General features: G+C 37.1%; 1 protein-coding gene across 4 annotated transcripts in view; it reads right to left on the bottom strand.

The window, feature by feature from the left end:
* KANSL1L (KAT8 regulatory NSL complex subunit 1 like) overlaps positions 1 to 23366 on the bottom strand; it is a 105779-nt gene that overhangs the window by 61499 nt on the left and 20914 nt on the right. For all 4 annotated transcript variants that reach the window (XM_058664944.1, XM_058664941.1, XM_058664943.1 and 1 more), the window contains exon 3: positions 934 to 1075. In XM_058664944.1, the coding sequence (XP_058520927.1) occupies positions 934 to 1075 (142 nt within the window). The remainder of the gene's footprint in view (positions 1 to 933; positions 1076 to 23366) is intronic.

The following is a 23366-nucleotide window of genomic DNA, read 5'->3' on the forward strand; positions in this document are numbered from 1 at the left end:
AATTTGGGAAAAATTAAGGAAGGTTCAACATCATTCATCTTCAGGGAAATGCGTATCAAAACTACAATGGATATGGATAAAGTAAAACTGCTGTATAATGTTGGTGGGACGTAAACTATTATAAACACTTTAGGAGAAGAGTATGGCTCTTCTGCAAAATATTTAGAATAGAATTACTACATAATCTAGCAATTCCGCTTCTGTGTTTTCTCAAAAGAATCAAAACCTGTGTCTGCACATTGCAGGATTTTTTGTTTATAGCATCCTCACAATAGCCAAAATGCAAAGCATCCCAAATTTTCATCACTGAAAGCAAGCATAGCAAGATGTGGTGTGTACATAGAATAGAATATTATTCTGCCTTAAATGTTTTTAAGATTCTAATACATGCCAAAGTATATAAGAAACTTGAGGACATTATGATATAAACCAGTCACAAAAGGACAAATATATTAATGATTCCAATTACATGAGATACTTAAAATAATAAAAATCATAAAGGCAGGCACTGTTGCCAAGAGTAAAAGAGGAAAAAGAAATGGATAACTTATTTAATAAGCAGAGTTTTATTTTAAAACAATTAAAGTTATGGAGCTGATCAGTGATGAATGCTTAACATTATTAATGTGCTTAATGCCACCAAACTTGGTAAGTTTTATGTTGTGTTTTGCCATAATAAAAAAAACTTGAAGGAAATATATACATATACATAATTTATACTAACTAGAATCTACTGAAGTTTTGAATTGCTCAAAAAGTATGAAACATTATCTTGTTAAATCAAAAGGCATTATTAAGAAAGTTTTAACATGTCAGTGTATCAAAAATCTTAAGCTAGTTACATTTTTATAAACTTTGCAAAAATTATTTTGTCTTATAAAATGGAAAGAAAGCATACAGACAGTACAATATTTAGTAGACTGCAGATAATACCTTGGAGGCACGAATCTGCCTGTGAATGTCTGTTAGTTGTTGGATTTTGTATTCTAGCTCTGAAATCTGAGCTTGAAGCCAAGTCCATCGGCTGCCAACTCTTGCTCTGTCCACAAGCCACTTCCATTCGGGACTACAGTGACTGTGAAGAAGACAAACACTGTTAGTAAAAGCACAAGACCATTTTATAACTTTCTTTACTCATATTATAAAACACAAATAAAAAGACATATAATTACATGACAGTAGTAAATTGACTTCTCATTCAAAAGAAACTAATTTCATTATCTTCCACCCAGCAAATACCTGTTTTTGTGCACTATTACATATTGAATTGATAGTACAATACCTCTTCTGTTTAAAACTTTATTAATACCTGTTTAACTAGGGAGGGACCAGTAAAAAAATAAACAACAGTAATGACAGTAAAATGCCATGTAAAAACTGTTGCAGAAGGCTTTTTAAAATGTAAGTATTGGGCTTGCTGTTAGGACACTTAATGTAATCTTCATTTGCTAAAACAGGCATAACTAAAACAGGCATAATTAAACTCTTAAAATCAAATTAAAGAAACTGTCAAAAATATGAATGTTCTATTGCATTACAAATAAACATGCAGCTACACAGGACTTAAAATGTTTATTAAGATAAATCCATTCCCAGGATTCACATCTCAGTGACCACAAGGTATTTGCATAAGCCTTTCTTTCATATGTATCAGACAGGAGCACTGCTCTAACCCATAGTCTGTGGGACCATAAATCATTACTTTTAGTCAAACCACTCCAGCTAGAGAACAAACTGTTTTGGATTGTGTGTGTGTGTGTGCGCATGTGTCCGTATGAGAGAGAGAATTAATCAGTAGATGCAAATTACCAAATGAGAAAATGACAGAAATTGGAAATATAACTAGAGAGCAAAAACTTATTGAAAAAGAAATGGACCTTAAATGTGTCAAAAAAATGCATGTACTGTCAAAATCCAGAGTATATGACACAAATTGCAAACCCCAATGTAAATTATGGACTATAGGTGGTAATGATGATTCAACAAGCCTCATCAAGTGTAACAAATACACCATTCTAATGTGGGATGCTGCTAGTGGCAGACGGTGTGTATTTGTGGGGATCAGGGTGTACGAGTACATCCTGAACTTTCCACTCGCTTTTTCTGTGAACCTAATGTTTATTAATTTGAAAAGCACATTTAACCAGAATGAACTCTAGCAAAGGAAAATATTCTATGAGGTTGCTGTCAAAGAAACAGAAAACAATTATGGAAACAATAGAATGTGGTCATTTTTACAGGATTTTATATTTTCAAAAGGCTATCTAATTTTTTATTAATGATATTTAATGAAAATATTTTTGATGTGTTTGAAACTTTATTTAAGAGAGGGAAGAAGGAGAGAGGAGACAAGAAGGGCGCAAGGAATGAAAGGAAGATGACAGAGAGAATGAGATGGAGACAGTGAAAAAGAGATGCACAGAGAAAGTACTACGACCACTGGTTCACCACCCCTCCCCGTAAGCCCCCAATGCCAGCACTGTGCGGCTTCGATCAGAGCTGAAGCTGGTAGCTGGAAATTCAACCAAGGTCTTGCACATAAATGGCAGGAACACGACCGCATGAGTGGTCACAGCTGCTTCTGTGGCTCTGCACTGTCTAGCAGGGGAAGTGGCCTGATCTCTAACTTCTGAGGTACACCAACGTCACACAGGAGTCTTAACTGCTAGGCTAAATGCCTGACCTCAAAATGGTATTTTTCAAAAGATTTAATTGCAAGTAATGTATTTGGAGATTCCATATAAACTGATATGCTGTTAGTGTTATTAACTATTCCATTTATAGTAGTTATCTTCATCTTGTAAACTTGACATTGAAAAAAAATCACGTTTTCATTAACATAGAAAAAAATAAGAGAATGCCTATTCACAATAAACTATTTTAGATAGTAACAACACTAAATACTAATTGTGAAATCAGAGTGGAGGAGAAGGGCCACACAATGTAGCACCTTGCACGGTTGATAGTGAAATGTTTGAATTTTAACTCAAAAAATGAAAACCACTAAGCAGTATGTGAAATTTCTTTCCAGGCACTCTGGATATTAGTATTCCAGTGGAAAATGAGAAGAAATAAGTAAACCAAAAAATTTAACTAATAATCTGAAGATGGTACAATGCAGGTAATAGTGGTCTCCAAATAGTACATGTGCTGTTCAATGTTTCCTAGATTTTATTGCACTGAGGCTGGCGGTGTGTGACTAGTTCTGATTAATGGAGCAGGAAAAAAAAACCTGTCGTTTCAGAGGACCTTCAAAACTACTACTGCTGGTAATATAAGAGGAGCACAGTGAATTTCACGGAAGCCAGAGGAGACATCTAGTGTGTTAAATCACCAAGACTCTAACAGCTTATACTGAATAAGTTAATGAAGCAAAAAAGGGCTTGGACTAGAAAAGGGGTGATGCTAAAAAAAAAAAAAGTAGAAAAAGAATGGATCCAAAGTCCATTTAAAGTGGTCATTATTTGAGAAGTGTGGTAGAAATCAAAGATGATCTTATACATTCTTTCAATGAGTTTTGCTCCATCTACAAAATTTCCTTATAAACTGCAATCTGGATTAGCTATCAAATTGGTGATAATTTTATAAATGTAAAAGAGAAAAAAGAACATGTTCGTGGAGCACATATCACTCATATCAGATATTCTGAAACTGAAGTTTATAAAAATCATCTTTATATCTCTTTATTCAATTATACTATCATAAACTAAATTATGCAGAGGTTTTGTGATGTGTAAAATGAATTTCCTGCAAAGGATTACTTATTAAACATTTTAATGGAAGTGAACTGAAATGTTTGATATAATTAAAAATGATATGCAAGCTTCCCTACTAACAATGTTCCCTTGCTTGAAGAAACTTTTTTTCAAAAATAATTAAGGTTGTAAACATGTTAGAGCTATACCTATGGCAAACCTGCTCAAAGCAGATCAACACCTTTTAACATCTTAAGTTAAAGCATGTCTTATGTAAACAACTTATGTAACCAATGAAGTAATGGCTTAAGTAACTTTTAGTGCGACAAACCAGGACATAGCTGATGCAACGACTGAGCCCATAGGACTGTGAGGCAAACCAAGAGTGCCCAGATTGCCCAAATGGCATGCGAACCTGGCCTGCCTGACCACTAAAGACATTCATTCCATGCCTCTTTGTACAGTGTGCTAAACAGACCACAAACCACAGACCACCATGTGTTGACCATAAAATGGGGGTGGGACCTCTAGAAAAGATCAAGTCACTTTGAGAGGAGACCACCTGGACAGTAAGAGAAACCAGTCCATTCCCTAGAGAGATAGCATATGCCTTTGATCCCCATCCTTGTAGGCAGGCAGTCACCACTTAATTTGCTGCAGGAAGTAAGTACAAACTGTTTGATTTTGTATGTAGTTTCTCTTGGTACTGTTTGTTGACATAAAGTTAGATATCTGTTTTAAATAAAAGGGTAGGTATTCAGAATAAGACAGAACTTTCACATTACAACTTACATTATCAAGACTGAGACATATATAACTTCATTTTGACCTTAACAAAGATTTTGTCAGCTCGTTGATACAATAATTATAACTGAAAACCAAAAAAGATCAAGTTTGTGAAAAACACAACTCCAAAAATATTAGTAATAAAGTTTGCTCTGATGAAAAAGTTTGAAGCAACCATTTCCAGTGGTATTTTCTCACCTGGAAGAGTTTATCCTTGCCTTAAATCAGGCTACTTTACACCAGGAGCCAAGAAACTTCTTTATGGAGGCAGTAAATATTTCAGGCATTGCAGACCACATGCTCTGTAACAACTATTCAATTCTGCCATAACATGGGGGTAGCCATGTATGATACAAAAAGGAACAGATCATGTAATACAATGTAATTAATGAATAAATGATTAGAAAAAGAAAAAAAATCTACTTAGTTCTCTTTCAGAAAAAAAAAAGGAACAGATATCACTGTATTCCAATATTTACAAATGTAGACAAAGATTGCAAAAATATTTTGTGGCCAGATTTGATCCACAAGCCAGAGCTTTCCAATCTGATGTAGAGCATAATTTCACAAGCATCTCATGCTTTCCAAGAGGTTTAAAACATCCTTTGATAAAAATGCTTGCTCAGATATTTGGCCCATATTTAATTGGGTTATTCTACTATTTTGACAGTTGTATATCAGAGTGCATGTATCAGACCCACTTTGAGTCCACAGTTTGTCTTTTATTATTGTTCTTATGAAGCCTTTTGAGAAGCAAATGACTCAAATTTTGATGATGTTCAAATATCCAACTGTCCTTTTGTGGTTAACACCTTTCATGTATTAAGAAATCTTTCCTAGGGCCCAGCATGGTAGCTTAGTGGTTAAAGTCCTCATCTTGCACACGCTGGGATCCCATATGGACGCCAGTTTTAATCCAAGCATCTCCGCTTCCCATCCAGTTCCCTGCTTGTGGCCTGGGAAAGTAAAGGACAGCCCAAATCTTTGGGACCCTGCACCCGCACAGGAGACCCAGAAGGAACTCTGGCTAAAGCTTCGGATCCACGCAACTCTGGCCGTTGTGGCCGCCTGGGGAGTGAATCAATGGATGGAAGATCTTCCCCTTTGTCTCTCCTCCTCTTCGTATATCTCAGTTTCCAAAAACAAAACAAATCTTAAATTTAAGAGAAAAAAAGAAATCTTTCCCAATAAAGGTCATATACCTCCATTCTTTATGTGACCATCACAAAATTATTATAAAGTAATTTTTTAAACACTACAGGCTCAAACAAGTAAACAGAAGTTCTACCTTGGTCTCCATGATGGCATGAACCTATGTACTTGAACCATCATCTTTTACTGCCTTCCCAAGAACATTAGTAGGGAGTATATCAGAATTAGAGCAACCAAAACCCAAAAGGTGCTCTGCTATGGGATCACCAGCAGAAGCTTAATCCACTGCACCCCAATATTAACCCCATAATGTAGTTTTGTTTTTTGCTAGACTCTATTTGCTATTTCATTAAGGATTTTCATGCATCCATAATTTAAGGAAATACGAATATATTTTATTGTAGTATATGTGTCTAGTTTTGAGATAAGCCTAACGCTGGCCTCAGAAAATTAGTATCTCCTCCTATTGTTTGTGAAAGAATTCATGCATGGTTGGAATTATCTATTATTTAAGTTCCTATTAAAATTGACCAGTGTAGCCATCTGGGCCTGGAGCTTCCTACACAGGAAAGGTATTTAGTTATTAAATCAATTTCTCCAATTAGTATGAAGTTTCTTAAATTTTGTATTATTCTCTCGGTCAACCTGGTAACTTGCTTCTTTCAAATAATTGGAGTACTTAAATCTAAATACTTAAACGTATTGATACACAGTTGCTCACAAAATTCTAATGATTAATGCCTATAAAATGTTGGTAATTTTTCCTCAACAAAATAGCTAAAATTTTTTAAGAAAATTTTAATTTTAATATTGTCAAAGCACAAAATTTTGTTTTCGTTGATTTTTTCCATTGCTTTTATGTTTCATCAGTTTCTACCCTGTTCTTCTTTAACTTGTTCTGAATCTGAATCTGGATATAACTTCCTAAGTGTTTATTTAACTTCAGAAAATTATTGCTGCAATTCTCCGGGGAGTGAAGTAAAGGATGGGAAGTCTTTCCATTCCTCTGCTTCGCTCTCTCCATCTCTTCTTCTGTCACTCTGCCTATTAAAGAAATCCATCATACATTTTACATTGTTTTAATATAAGCAATCAGAGTCAAACATATTCATATTAATACTGCTTTTGTAATTTAACAGATATGTTCCTCAATTTTTTATGTGTTTGTGTTATCAGAATATTGCATATGTTGTAATTTCTTCTTGATCTATGAGTGTTTTGGAAAGGTGTAATTTAATCATATTGCAGGCCTACAAATTCACTATTTCTTACCATTTCCTCTTTAATTCATGTAGTTTTTACCCAGTATGAATTTCCTTTAGCTTGAAGATCATCATTTAAAATTTAAAATCATCGTTTAAAATTACAGTGTATGCATACCAGTTAGAGGATTCTAAATAGACATTTTTTCCCCTCTCAGCACTCAAATGTTATTCCATCTGACCCACATTCCTTCCAATGATAAGTCAATGGCTATTTTCACTTATTGACCATTTTCCAAAATCTGTTCTATTAAGCTAAAGGAGTTTCCATTTCAACTATTGTATTTCTAACTATGATTATTCAATTCTTCTCTATTGTTCCCTTAATTTTTCTCATTCCAACATTTCTTCTTAAGTCCTTGAATATGTTTACAATAGTTATTAAATCTTTTCATACTAATATCATCTCTAGCTCTTCCAAGTCTGTTTCTATTTTTATATTTCATCACATATCTAAGTTATACACACATACATATTCATAAATACATAAATATACATACAAGTCTAGAAGCCAGTTTTATGCAAACACAAACATAAACATTTCATGTGCCCAATGAATATTATGTTGTTGAATATGTAGATTTTATAGTCTTCCTTTAAAGAGCGCTAAATTTTCTTTTGTGAGGTTATAAAACACTTTCTGTTCAAGTTAATCGATTTCAGCTTGCTTTTAAGCTTTTTTAGAGCTACTGTAGAGTAGCCATTTCACTAAAGCAGTCATTCATTTGCAGGATAGTTGGATGGTGTGAGAAAAGTAACTAGTAAGTGACTAAGTCTGTAGGCCTAACAACTCTGACCAAGTGAGATCTTCAACTCTGATATGTTCACATTTACATGACTGGAGGAAAACGAGTGGAAACCTACAAGTTGGAGGGAACTCTGTCAGCAAAACAAGCACCACAAGCCTGACATAGACAACATAATGAAGTCTGGGTGCCAAATTTGACTTACAAGAAGCAGGCTGAGAAAGTAGAGCAGTTTCTAATTCTCTGCAAACGTCACATCAGAGTCACAAAAATTAGAACAACAATAATTCCCCAAGAGGCAAGTCAGAGACTACAGTGGACAAAGGACGAGTGAGCTTCTCTCAGCAAAACTAGGTCTTACCAAGCCCTTCCTTCACTGCCAAAATAAAAAGACTTAATCCTTTAAGGATCAGGAAAGATAAGTTGTATCTTATTTTTCCTCTCATTCCAAAGGTGTTTATATTAAAGCTATTTTGTCACTGATTCCATCACACATTTAAGAAGCAAAAGGTAAAGGAAGAACACTTGCCTTTGAGTTTATAAATCACTACATAATGGAGAATCACATCTGGACCCAAGAAAAGGATTTTGTTTTGGGCTGTCGTTTTTGAGAAGTAGGTATGATCTATCTATGAGAAAGAAGGTCACAAATATTTGCATTTCCAGTGAGGAAAAAAAAAACAGATTGCTTCTTCCCACTCTACCAGCACCCGTTCTCCTTTGCTTTCATTTTTATAATAGAACTTCCTGGATTTTGACTGAGCCAATAGTGTCTCAGCTGCAGAATTTACTTTCTAAACTTACGTGCAGTAAAGTCTGAATATATGACAAAATTCTTACAATAAGATACGAAACAATATATGTAACTCCTGGGTCTTGTGATTAAAACTGATTGGTTGCACCCTTCAATGACTGGCTGTGGCTCAGGTGCTTAGCACAACAATTGTGATGCCACTTGTGGTACTCACGTCCCATATCAATGTGCCCGGGATCTTGTTCTGGACCTGCTCCTAACTCCTGCTTCCTGATGTGCACACTGGGAGGCAGCAGATGATGGCTCAACACTTGGGTCCTTACCACCCACCCGGAAGTCAAGCAGGGTTCTGGGCATCCGGCCTTGGTCTGAGTCACATCATGCCTGAAGCATGTAAGGATGAAATACATTCTCTTTCTCTTCCACTTTCCCTTGCACTCCTCCATTTCTCTCTCTCAATCTCTTTCTCTCACTCCTACCCTCCCCAACCCTCACCTTTCTTCCTTTCCTTTTTGGAGAAGTGCAAATTAATATTTTAAAAATTAGGTATGGAAATGAGATGGATTATTATCTTCAACAATATACCAGTGACATCCTAAGGGATAGTAAACCTAACGAGTCCCTGCTACGTCTTCTAAAGCATATTCAACTCTTGACAGTAACTACCTTCTACACATTTATATTGAATTAACATTCACACATTCCCTCAAAACAAGTTAGGCCACTAGGATCACTTACGTTAACAAGTTGTCATTTAAAATGCTCAAAATCGAAGAATATTAATCCTTAATAACAGTAATTTGATAACTTTAATGTATCATTTAATTATACACATATACATTCATACACTCATAAAATTAAAAAAAAATCAAGCCACGAGATTACAGTCGTGAACCCTAATATTGGCATGAAAATAAATCAAATTAAGGATGGGTCTATAATGTCCAAGGATAATCTAGGACTAGTATTTTAAAAGAGAGCCTATCAGGAAGTACAAGACAATGGGAGCAAACAATCTGAAACATTACACAATTCTGCCCAAAGCTCTGGCAGAACTCGGGGTGTCAACTCCCCAGACTGAGAATTTCAGTATTAGTTTAAAAGAATTCACACATTGGTTAGGCAAATTTAGTTCCCTTAGCTGCTCCCATTTCCCAAGATAAAGAAAAAAGGAAAGGTTGGGGAAGGCTTATTGCTACCATCACCTTGCTATAGAAAAGATTGTGAAAGCTTATGTCCATTAGAGAGTCATAACTTTACATCTAAAATCCTTGTAAAACATCAAACAATGAATTATAGGGATGTATTTTTAAAAGGAAATAAATGGGGCCTGGCGCTGTGGCCTAGTGGTTTATGTCCTCGCCTTGAACATGCCGGGATCCCATATGGGTGCCAGTTCTAATCCGGGTATCTCCACTTCCCATCCAGCTCCCTGCTTGTGGCCTGGGAAAGCAGTGGAGGACGGCCCAAAGCCTTGGGACCCTGCACCTGCATGGGAGACCCGGAAGAGCTCCTGGCTCCTGGCTCCAGATTGGCTCAGCTCCAGCCATTGCGGCCGCTTGGGGAGTGAACCAACGGACGGAAGATCTTCCTCTCTGTCTCTCCTCCTTTCTGTATATCTGCCTTTCCAAAAAAATAAATAAATCTTTTTTAAAAAAGGAAATAAATGAACTTTAAGTGAATCAAAGCATATTTGCTAAAGGAAGAGTTCCACATACACTCTGAATGTGTGCATGTGCGACAGCATATGCATGAGTATGTGGTTCTTGCGTTCAGGAAACCAGGCAAGCATGTAGTGTTAACAAGCTAAACATTCCAAAAAGCCCTGATTGAGAGGGCAAGTAGTGCCAAAAGATAAGAATTCTGCACTTCATGCCTCACGATTAGAAACTAAAATTTGCTCAAAGGAAGAAATACCTTCTAATACATATAAATGGGTTACTGATTGCCCTGCTAAAAGTTACGTCTTTGAAACTTAATAGGACACAAGATATTTTAAAATACCATTGATACTCAAAGAAGTGACTATTATTAAGCCAGAATCAAGAAAAGGCATTTCTGTGGCAATGCCTAACACACACACACACACACACACACACACACTTTCCTGAATAGTTCCATGTTCTGCAAAGTAAAAACACCTGCACTTATTTTGAAAACAAAGGTGCCAAACCATACAAAACTTATACAACCTTTAAATCAGAGCTAACAATATCGATTTTTACTCAGTTTCCACCAGCATTTGCACAGAATAAATTTGTTTATCCTTTCAAAGCTTTATATCCTTAGGTTTTGGCTTCTTCATTTGATGTGAGTTCTTGAAAACATTCAGTTCCAGAAGAGATCAGTTTAATAAAAAGATCATCGGGAGATATTATTTACGTCAGTTTTTTTTTCACAAAAGAATTTTCTTTAGAGTTTGTTCAGCTGAACGAGAAGCTTCACTGGGTGTTTTAATATACTAAAATATATAACAAATCTTAAAGTTAGTAAACCAACAACAGGAAAAGACACCATGGGAACAACAGATTCACCTGGCATTTTGGATGTCCTTATGCCATACTGGAGTCAGTTCTAGCACCAGCTGTCCTGCTTTCTATCTAGCTCTCTGGTAATGTGCCTTAGGAGGAAGCACATGAGCGTTCAAGTCATTGAGCCCCTGCTTCCTAAGTAAGAGACTCTTATTTTTTGGGCACTTGGCTTTAGTCTAGTTAAGCCTTGGTAGTCGTGGCTATTCGGAGAGTGAACCAGTAGTTGGAAAATTCTGTCTGTACTTCAGGCACATGAAAATAAACTTCTTAGAAAAAGCAGCAACTTATTGAACTATAGAAAAATACTTACGCCAAATGTTCAGCATTTTCTTTATATACTGCGAAGGTTTTCTCTTGGTTGTGAGAAAGACTGATTTTTTTTTTAATCATTAGACACCTTTTTAAAAAAATACTTTTATCTGAAAGACAGTTGTCCCATCTAGCAGTTTACTGTTCAAATGCTTGCAACAGTCAGGGCTAGACTATATGAATGTAGGAGCCCAGAACTTTATTTGGGTCTGCCAGGTGACTGGAAATGCCCCCATGTATTTGAGTTACCTCCCAAGGCACAAATTAGCAGGAAGGTGGATCAGAAGCAAAATAACTAGGACGCAAATCAGGAGCTCCAAGATGGGATGTGGGCATCCCAAGTGGAGATGTCACCACTGCATCAAGCACTCACTTTGAAAACTTAGTTTTAAAAAGTACTGATGAAAAGAATTCCACAATACACTACTTTAAGGAATAAAGACTATTTTTAATGTGTGGACTTCTTTAAGAAAGCTTAAATTTATAGGCTCACTGTGGCACTGTGCGTTAAATCACTGCCTGCTGGTTCATTTTTTGGCGGTTCTGTTTGATTTAGGCCCTTGCTAATGCAAAGAAAAGGGCCCCAAGTGCTTGGATCTCTGCCACCCATGTGGGACCTGGATGGAGTTCTAGGATCTTGACTTCAGCCTTTTCCATACCTAGTCACTGTGGCTATTTGGTGAGTGAACCATCAGATGGAGGACCTCTTTCTATGTCTCTCCTTTTCTCTGTATCACACTTTAAAATAAAAATATTCTTGAAAGGATAAAATTGGTCTTTAGATGACTTAAAAACTTTTTAGCTTTATTAAAGTTTAAAATAGCCAAATGGGTATCATGTATATATTTGTGGCACACAATGTAATGTTTTCACATATGCTTATGTAGTGAAACCACATAGAATAGCTAACTGACATCCATTCACTTCATACAAGTTAGCATTTTTATGGTGAGGCTCACTCTCTCAGTAACTTTGAAGTGTACTATGTATTTACTACTTCTAACTTTACTTAGCAAGCTGAAATTAGAATCATGGAGATGTCTCCTGTTAGGCAAAACTTTATAACAGCTCAGCCAAGCTCTTCCAGTTATCCATGTCCCCAGATACCCCTGGTAACACCACTCTATTCTTTTTGTAAGTCTGATCTCTTTCTATTTCCCTTCCTGTTTCTTGTTTATTTAACTTAGCATAAGGTCTTCCACATTATCTGTGTCATAAACAATGGATTTTCTTCTTTTTAAAGGTTGAACGGTATTCTATTTGACACATTCATGAGGGTTCAAAAACCTTATAGAAAATTTGAATTAAAAGATGTTTAATGTGATGCATTGATTTTTGTAATCTATGCATAACTTTTTCATTATATCTATGTGAACTTTTTGAATACTCCACATGTGGATAGATTTCAAAAGATGTGCACCAAAATAAATTTACATTTTAACTTCATTCATTTTCTCCAAACTTTTAAAATTGTACCGCACATCATGCTTTCACTCATACTAAGGCCATAAATGACCTGACTAATATGGCTGACTCCATATTCTGGCCACTGTGAGAAATACAATGTGGACATAGATAAAAATACAATATATTGATTTCATTTCACTTAGATACATTTCCATGAGTAGAACCACTAGTAGTAACTCTGTTTTAATAATTTGAAGAAAATTTGTTTTCCGTATATATTGTACTAATTAACATTCCTAACAACAGTGCACAAAGATTTTCTTTTAAAATAGCAACCATTTTCTTTAAAGATAACAACTCTTGCTACTTTACCAGTGTGAGATGCATCAGTGTGGTTAAATTGTTATTTTTAAAATGCTATTTTAAACTTTGAGAGGGAAAGAGAAGGAGACAGGGAGGTTGTCTGCTGGTTCACTATCTAAACATTTACAAAAGCCAGGGTAGGGTCAAACTCAACTCCAGAACTCGGAACTACATCTGAGTGTCCCACCTGGTCAGCAGAGAGAAGGTACTTAAAGTACCACTTGATCTCTCCCGAGGGGCACATAAGCAGGAAGCCCATCAGAAGCAGAGTATTGAGACTCAGTCAGGCATTCTGATAGAAGGGATCCCAAGCAGTGACTTAACCAATGTGCCAAGCACTTGCCCTTTAATTGTGGTTTTAATAAATGAACAAATTAATTAATCAATAATGTTGAGCATTTTTTCATTTATCTCTCAGCAATCGGTAAGCCTTCTTGGTAAAATGTCCTTTTTAAATTGGGTTGCTTTCTTGCTACTGAGTTACGTGACTTTCACACACATGCTGACTATTAACATCTAGATGAATAGTTTGCAAATATCTTCTTTCTCCCATGAGGTTGATTCATCATTCTGCTGATTGCTGTGCTGCAGCATCTCAGTTTGATGTAACCCTTTTAAAATAACTTCTGTTTGCGTTGCTTCTGCTTCTGATGTCACATCCAAAGTGTCTCTATAAATAATACTGTGAAGAAGCTTTTTAAAATTGTTTCCTTCTATGAGTCTTACAATTTCAGGTCTTTCGTTTTGTTTTTAATACATTTTGAGTTGATTTTGGCACGTGGTGTGATGTAAGAACACAATCTGATTCTCTGTATATAGATACCTAGTTTTCCCAATGTTTTATTGAAGAGATAATCCTTTCCCAATTGTGTGTTCTTGTGAAGGTTTACATATATATGGGACAGTAGAGAGTCTAGAAATAAACTCGTTCATTAAAAAAACAGTTAATTTCAGACAAGGATGCCATGTCCACCAGAGGAAGTAATGTGTAATTCATTTTTCTAGTCTTGCAGTGTCCTTGTCTGGTCTTGGTATCCTGGCAACACTGTCATCATAGAATGATTTTAAATATTCCACCTATTTTCAAAACTTTTAGATTGTTATTAGTTCATTTAATGTTTAACAAAATTTAGCAGTAAAGCCATTATCACTGGGCTGTTCAATGATGGTGGGCTTTTATCTCTGTTGCAGTATCCCTACTGCAAGTTGGTTCCAGTTTGCTACTCTTCCTGACTCAGTCTTGATAGATTATATATGTTTAGGAATTTTCCTCTTTTTCAAAGATTTACTTATCTGTATTGGAAAGTCATATATACAAAGAGGAGGAAAAACAGAGAGGAAGATCTTAGTGGCTGCAATGGCCAGAGCTGAGCCTATTTGAGGTCAGGAGCCTGGAGCCACTTCCGGGTCTCCCACAGGGGTGGAGGATCACAAGGCTTTGGGCTGTCCTTGACTGCTTTCCCAGGCCACACGCAGGGAGCTGGATGGGAAACAAGGCCACCAGGATACGAACCATTGCCCAGATGGGGTCCCACTACATCAAGGCTAGCACTTTAGGCACTAGGCTACCAGGCCAGGCCCAAACTTTTTCCCTTTTTTAGTTATCTAGCTTGTTGGGGCATAATTATTCACAGTTGTGTGTTATGATCCTCAATATCTCTGTGGTGGCAGGCTATGTCTCTCATTTCTGAGTTTTATTTTCTCCTTTAATTTCTCACTATAATTGAGTTTTTGTCAATTTTCTTATATTTTGAAAAAAATCAACTCTGTTTCAGAGATTAAAAAAACATTTTTTGATCTCTGGTTCACTTGTTCTGGTTTTTTGTTTTGTTTTATTTTTTTCTAAACAATGGGTCGATTTGTTGTTCTTTCTTGCTTTCTTGAGCTGTAATATTGTTTGAGAACTCTCTTTTTTAATATGGGTATTCTTAAAACTATCTTTGTTATAGCTCAAAAAATTTGGTTTACATGTTTCCTCTTCCAGATATTTTTGAATTTCCCTTTAAATGTATACATTAATCCATTGGTTTGTTCAGGAGCATTTTGTGTAATTTACAAAATTCTCATCTTCCTGATTTCTACTTTCATACAATTTTGGTTGTAAAACACGTCTATCAACTTCAATCTTAAGATCTGTGTCCTATCCTAGAGAACATTGCAGGTACACTTTTAAAGAATATATTTACCAGTGTTAGATACAATTTTGTGTTTATCTGTCCATTCTATTTGGACTAAAACATGTATCAAACCCATTGTATCTGTTTAGATGGTCTGTCTGGGTGATTACTCATTGCTGAAAACAGAACATTGAGTTCTTTACTATCAGTGTACTGCAGTCTGTTTCTTCAGATCTGTTAATATTTGTTTCACACATTTAGCAAGTCTGATAATGAGCATGCACAAACATAATTATACCTATACACATATATATTTTATAATTTTCTATCCTCTTTATGAACATATAATGACCTTTTTGCATCATTACAGTTTTGACTTAATACCTTTCTTTGAATATTTATTTATTTATTTATTTATTGAAAGGCAGAGTTATATAAGAGAGAAAAGACAAAAAGAGAGATCCTCCATTGGCCAGTTCACTTCTCAAATGACCACAGCAGTAAGGCTGGGTCATTTGCTGTTTCAGTCCACAAATGACTGCAACAGCTGGGATGTATCAAAGCCAAGAGCCCAGAACCTCACTCAATCCCTGGGCTCCCATGTAGGTGCCAAGAATTTAAGGCCGTGTGTCACCAACTGCTGCCACCCACGGTGCTCAACAGCAGGAAAGTGTGAAGAAAGTAGATTGGGAATCCAAATAGAAAAGGTCCAATATGAGATCTTAACAATTGTGTCACAATGTCTCCCTACCCATCCCCCCAAATATATTTTAAAATAATGCCTGTTCAGTTCACAGTTTCCCGTTTTTATCACTTCAGCTCTTCATGGTTCTACAGCATTTTTCATTTCCTTCACTGTTACTTTTCAACTTGAGAATTTGGCTCTTTTAATACACATATATGTATTAATATATAATATATATTATTCATTATACATATAATGTAGCATATAATATATAATATAATATACAATACACAATACATATTATATTCATTTAAGGCAGAGACAAAAAGAAAGAGACAGAGGGAGAAATGAAATAGGGAGAGCTCCCACCCACTGACTCATTCCCAATTTCTTGCAATGGGCCAGACCAATGCCAGAAGCCATCAACTCAAACAGGTCTCTCAGATGGGTTGCAGGGCCCCAATCACTGGAACTATCACCTGCTGCCTCCCAGAATGTATATAAAGCAGGGAGCTGGAACCAAGGGCAGAACAGGACCTGGGCACCTTGAGATGAGGGGCAGGAATCCCAATCAGCATCTTAATTGTTAGGCCGACTAGCTGCCTTGAGTTTTTAAAAATTGTATTTGGTTGAGAGGGTGAATGAGGACAAGAGGGAGAGGAACAGAGAGAACTTCCATCTGCTGGTTCACCCCCACAGTACTCACAACAGCACTGGGTGAAGTCGGGTCTTTCACACAGACGGAAGGAACCCAACTACATGAATCATCACTGCTGCATCTAGCATCTGTATTAGCAGGAAGCTGGAATCAGAAGCCAAAGTCAGACATCAAAGCCAAGAACTCCAATGTGCAATGCAGGCATCCTAGGCAGTGCCTCAGCTGCTACTCCAGCTGCTCACCCTTGTTCATTTTACTCATTTCAACTTGCTAAACTTCTTGTTTTTTTTTTCCTATATTGTTTTTCTGATTTTAAGCTGCCTGTATTCTCTTGTAGTTTACTTAGCTTTCTTTACAAAAGTACTTTGAATTTTTCACTAGGCAATCCATAAATTTATCTCTTTGGGGCCAGTTACTGAAAACTGTGTTTATGCTGCAATGATTCCTTCAATATTTTTGTTTCTTGCTGTCTTACATTGATGTGTGCACATCTGATAGAACACTGCCCTCTTCCAGATCTTATGCACTGGTTTCAGTAGGAGAAAGTTCTTCACTTACATGTGGATGCAAGGATGCTGAGCAGATTGTGGGGCAGGCATTGGGGACATTGCATTTGACCACTGCTTGTTACATCAGTATTCAAGTTCATTGTTGTCCTAGTTGCTTAGCTTCTGTTCCATTCTCCTGCTAACGCACTTGGAAGCAGCAGAATATGGCTGAGGTGCTTGGGTTCCCATTTCACATGTGGAGGGACCAGGTGAAATATTGCCTCCTAGCATTGGTCTGGTTCATGCCAAACACTGTGGTCATTTGGTGAGTGAGCTGGTGGCTGTCTTTTTGTCTGTCCTTTACATTTCGTCATTTTGCCTTACAAATAAATTTCGTAAAAATCTTAAAAACAGCAACACTGAGTGGAATTCAATAGTTCGTGCCATAGTGAGGAAACAGCAGTATAACCTAAGCACAGCTCTGTCTGCAGAGGTGGACATTGGCAAAAGACCCCAAGGACTCCTTAATACCAAGGTTGTACATGTCTACAGCAGCAAGAGTTGATGGATTCTTCAGTGGCAAAAGTTGATGAGACCTTCCTGATCTCTTTCTGCTACCATGGATGCTGTGAACAGGTGATCAATTGTCACTGGGTCTGGCTCGCACATCGGCTTGCACATACCCTTTACTGAGCAGTCACAAAGGTGGGCTCTAGAATAGAGGCATATTAAAGGACCATGGCTTTGGGGTCTGCAATTGAGATGTCATCCATGCTCAGCGTACCACAACTCATCATGGTGGTAACACTATACAAGACATTATTTCTTGCAGAACAGTCAGGAAGCTGGGGTCAGAGCCAGCAAGAGCAGGGCTTCAGAAGCTCTTAGTCTGGGGCATGGGCTTCCTCATACAGCAGAGTTAAGATCTGGAGTGTGGACTGCAGTGCTTATGATTCTGTACTGCAGACCAACCTGTAGTGGCAATGGTTCTGTTTCTGAGATGCAGATGCATGAAGCTACAGGGAATCTGGGACCTGAGATACAGGTCTACACACTGCAATGATGTACAGGATGTCAGAGGTATGAGTGCTCACAGAGTGCCATGGAGCTGATGCAGCACAGGTGCATGCAGAATGACTCAGGCTCCAAGGCTAAGATTTTGGCGATCTTGAGGCAGCAGTGGCTCTGATGTTTAAGGAAAGGATATACACATGACACTGTTATAGAGCCAGGCTCTGGTGTGTAGTCACACAAGGGGCAAAGTGCTGGAGTTGGAGGCATGTGTGGTGTTGGAAGGGTAGGGGATTTCAAACCTGAGATGGGACAGCAGCAGCTCCTTGAGGTGTGGCAACTCCTCTCACAGTCTGCAGCATGATGGTTGTTATTTACCTTGGTGGTCAAAGATGCCAGTGTTGACTGGAAGGTAGGCTGCTGGTGGCCACAGAGGGACCTGCTGCATGCCATTTAGATTTCTCCTGCCCTGCCCAGGTGCGTCAGCTCTGTTTTGTAGCAATCTTCAGCTATCTCCAGGACCTGATCCACCCATGCCATCATTCCTATGCAGTTTTGCTTTTTTCTTCATTATGTTGCTGCAGGTTCTTACCTGTATTCCTCAGCTCTTTCATGTATGGATATGTTTCTATTTCACTTTTTGTGAGAGGATAAAGACTGGCTTCTTCTAATCTTCAGTCTTCCGCTATCACTCTCCTGAGCTGTGCTTTCTTATGAAAACTAAGAAAATTAATCTGATAATTTCCTCCTGTGAAATAGATTACAACTTGCACAACTGCTCCAAAAAGGTTTATTATTCTTGTTTCCTCAGAGACAACATATCTATCATTGTTTTTTCCTAAGAAGATAATTTTTAAAAGCATATGGGTACTTAGGACATTTAAGTGATACCTACTATACAGCCAGCATTCAAAAGTAGTGTTTTGTATAGTCACCCATAAACTTTTCTAAACAATATTGTCCAAAATCATGAGTTTCTCCATCTTTCCCTTTATATGATAATCAAGCCAATCCAAACAATAATTTAACTTGGCCATCCTCAGATATGCTGGGGAAGAGGAAGGCGAAGTAGCACTGATTTACTAATTTGCTAACTTGGAACAAGATTTAAAGAAATGCATAATATACATAAGGTGAAACTCTTTAAATAGAAGACTTCCATTTTATAGTAATAGATTCCTTTCACAATTAAAAGATGCCAAACATAAATTACCTTTGTTCTAAACCAGTTAGATCTTTAAACATAGTAGTATTGCCTACATTGGAGGTGGGATAATCCAGGCCATCAATTTTTCACCATTTATTAACTCCCACAAACTGAGTAAACTTAGGGAGCATACAACTATACCACATTATAAAAATGCCTTTTTTTTAAAAAAAAGGAATAAGATTATTTTAAATTGAAAAATTACTTTCCTCAAAGGTGTCCATATGCAATACTGTAAAATACTTCTTGAGGCTGGCAAGATAGGTCAACTAGCTAATTCTCAGCCTACAAACACTGGCATTCCATATGGGCCCCAATTCCTGCTTCGGCTGTTCTACTTCCCATCCAGCTCCCTGTGTGTGGCCAGGGAAAGCAGTGGAGGATGGCCCAAAGCCGTGGCACCCTGCACCCACATGCGAGGCTGAGAAGAGGCTTCAGATCAGCTCAGCTCTGGCTCTTTTGGCCATTTGGGAAGTGAACCAGCAGATGGAAGATCTTTCTCTTTGTCCCTCCTTTTCCTTCTCTGTAAATCTGCCTTTCCAATAAAAATAAATGGATCTTTGGGGAAAAGATATTCCATGTTCCTTTTTTATTTGTTAACTCTATCTGCACAACTACACTGAAACTGCTTCTTTCATTTACCTCCCTTCTGCTTCTCCTTGCACAAAATAGAAAACTCTTTTTGTTGAATTAAATAAGACAAAATCTGACTTCTCCCATCTATTTCAGAAGTATGGAAAATAAAAAAGATTATGAATGCAAAAACAATTTGTTAACCACTTACAAATTTAAAGATACTCTTGTTTGCAATTTATTAATGGAATGACTTCGGTTGCTTTACCCTTTGTGAATTGCTCTTGCTATCTGTTCAGTCCTTCAAGGGGAATAGTCCTTCAAGAGGTCACCAATTCAGGAGGTTTTCAATTCTTTTCTTATCCATTAGCAGGAACAAAAACTGTGAGTATTCAATTTGAGTGGTCTCTAAGAAACTACTTTGTTATCTCTGTTTTCATTCTGAAAAGAATTGCCCATCAGCTCAAATTTATTAACATTCTCCTTTCTTGATGAATGTCTAAATTTGTTTAAAAGAATTTCTTTGCTAAGCCTACTAATTTACATATCTGAAAGAAATGTGAAAAAGTTTAAATACATGGAGATTGATCTGGGGGAAATGATGGGATTTCCCCAATATCTGAGACAGCTCTGATTTGGAAGATATTGGCAGGTTTCCTATAAATGGACAAGGAACCATGTTTCTTCATTTTCTAAAACTTCAGAGGATCAAAACACACTTGTATGAAAATCTGTGTTTCTGTACTATGCATCCTGAATGAAAACAACTGATCATCACTCTGCAGGAGAAAAGAGAAGTGCTACAATCTGATTCAGAAATGATAACAACAACCTTGCTGAGAGTCATGTGACAAGTCACCAATTTAAGATAAGTTATTAAGATAAGTTATGTCTAGAACCTGAGATCCTTCACTAAAAGAAAAAGAAAAATAGGGGTGGGAGGGTTTTCCTTACATATTATAAGGTCATCGCTAACTATAACAAAGATGCTCCTTTCCAAAGATTAATTACTTTTTTCTTTCTGATACATGTTAGCTTCTCAATCTAAAACTTTTTCTAAAGCTCATCAATACTCTCTTTATGAACTAACACATTGCCTATATTTTTAGAGGAAAAGTAAAAGAAGTAGGTCACATATAACAACAATGGTAATGATAATAGCTAATACAAATTTGTTTCCATTTCCTAAAATAATTATATTCCTTCACAGATAATTTCCTGGTCAAACTGAGGCCATTTGCTTTCTTATCAGGAGTAAAAACACAAAGAAAACTGGAAGGCATATGATAATAATATAATCTAAGATTTTAAGATAAGTATAATATGCTTTACTCATCAGTTTTAAAGTTACAAATATTAGATATTATAATAAAACCATTACTTCAAATGTGCAGATTTTGACATACCTCATTAATCCATTCAATGAACATACATTCATGAATGATCTAAGATGTACAAGACACATCTTCTGGCTAGCATGTATTAAAAACAAAAGAACGGGGGGGAGGAATCAAGTAAGATAATGCAACTCCAGAAACAAGGAAGAAAAATACTGAATCCAGTTGTCCCTCATTGTTCATGTGGGATTCATTCTAGTCCTCGTGAAGACCAAAAAGTTCCTATATAAAATGGGACATTTAGATGTTACAGACACATAATCTCCCCTATAATTTAAATCAACACTATATTGATTACAACATCTAGTTCTGAAATAAAGAAAATCAATACTGCATTATAGCAGGAATAATGGCAAGGAAAAAAGTCTGTACATGTTCACTACAAATGGAATTTTTTTATCTATGATTTTGATTCATGGTTGGTTGAATCCACAGATGTAAAACCCACAGGTCAACAGAGTAATTTCACAAAGTATTAACTATAATTTTTTATATGTGCGCTACACATACATATACAGAAATATTCATTTACTCAACATATACACAACCACTTAATACATGACAGTTCTGTGTAGTAAGGATACAATAAGAGTAGTCTTTCCCTCAAATTGCTTCAAATCAAGTTGAAATGAACTTGATCATTTCCTAGAGATTATTTATTTTGAAAAGTCTTCATATTGAGTGCAGGTAATAAAAACGAATTAAAATTAAAATCCAGTAGTGGGGATCTAGCCTAGCCACTAAGACACTGGTTAAGATATTTACATCAGTTCCTCAGACAGGACACTGACCCTACAAATAAGCGCAGGAAGCATGGAGGAAAACAACCCAGAAGAGGCTATGGAACGTGTCCCACTGGCATACATCTGGCTCGGGTTGAGGGCGGACCTGGCTGAGTTGGTCCGCGTCATCCACTGGCAAGTCTGAGCGCTGGAGCTGTGTGGGGGTCTGGCCAGGTTCGGTTGCGATAAACACAGTACACAACACAAAATGCCAAGGCGAGGCTGCCTGTGCCTGTTAGGAACGCAGCACCCAACCAGCACACATCCCACTGGTTTAGGCGAGGGTCGAGTGTGTGATGGGCAGAGCCGGGATGGACTGCAATACTCATTGGTTCAGGTGGAGGTCAGGGCTGAGAATAGAACCAACCCAGCGGTTGCAACCACCAGCTGATGGGGTGACGGACTGAGTCGAGCACTGTGCTTGCTAGTACATATAGGAACCTGATCTGGGAACACCTCAAAGTCTCTTTGAGGATCCCTTCAATCAAAATGGAGGAAACAGAACATTAACCAAGAAAAGATGGAAGATGGAGTAGATCAACCAACCACCTCAGCTATATGTTGACAGCAAAACACTGGGCAAGGGGAGACTCTATGATGAACTATGTCAATCAGTGGACTCTGCACCTGCCTCATTGTACCTGGATTGCTGCTGATGGTATGTTGGAGCTTTTGACGGAGCAGGATGATACTCTGCTGGCTCTGCCTTCAGACTAGAGGGGGTCTCCCTGAGAAGGTGTTGAACTTGACTGGACAATGGGACGCTGGACTATATGTTTGTTATAAGCTGGCAATGAGGGAATCCCAAATGAACTTGAGCTGTGGTTATGCAACAGGGTGGAGGAATCCACCATGGGGGGAAGGTTTGGGGAGGGGTGGGGAAAATCCCAGTACCTAAGAAACTGTCATGTAATACAATGTAATTAATGTATAAATTAATTCAAAAAATGCAATAAAAATATTTAGAAAAAGATATTTACATCAGTATGAGATCATCTGAGTTCAACACCTACCTTGTAATTTCAGCTTTCTGCTAATGCCAATCATGAGAGTCAGCAATGATGACTCAACTGAGTTCTTGTCAGCCATTTAGAAGCCCTGGATTGAGTTCTCATTTCCCAAATTTGGCCTCAGCTAGGTCTTGGCCAAGCAAAGTGTAGCACTCTGTCTCTATTTTTGCCTCTCAAATAATTTTTAAAAATAAGTAAGCAAATAAAAATGTATTTTGACCTGCTATTTAAAGTTTAAAATCTAAGTTTGGATTTTATATATTAAAGAAATGCATCTATAACTGAATAGTGAGTATGCAGCAATATGTTGAATAACAAAAATAAAATTTAAAATAAAGAAAATAAATTTATTACAATAAATGCTTTAAATTAAAAAATGAACAGCTGGGCCTGGAACGGTGGCCTAGCGGCTAAAATCCTTGCCTTGAATGCA

Source organism: Ochotona princeps, chromosome 5, assembly GCF_030435755.1.
Source record: "Ochotona princeps isolate mOchPri1 chromosome 5, mOchPri1.hap1, whole genome shotgun sequence".
Taxonomy (NCBI): Eukaryota; Metazoa; Chordata; class Mammalia; order Lagomorpha; family Ochotonidae; genus Ochotona; species Ochotona princeps.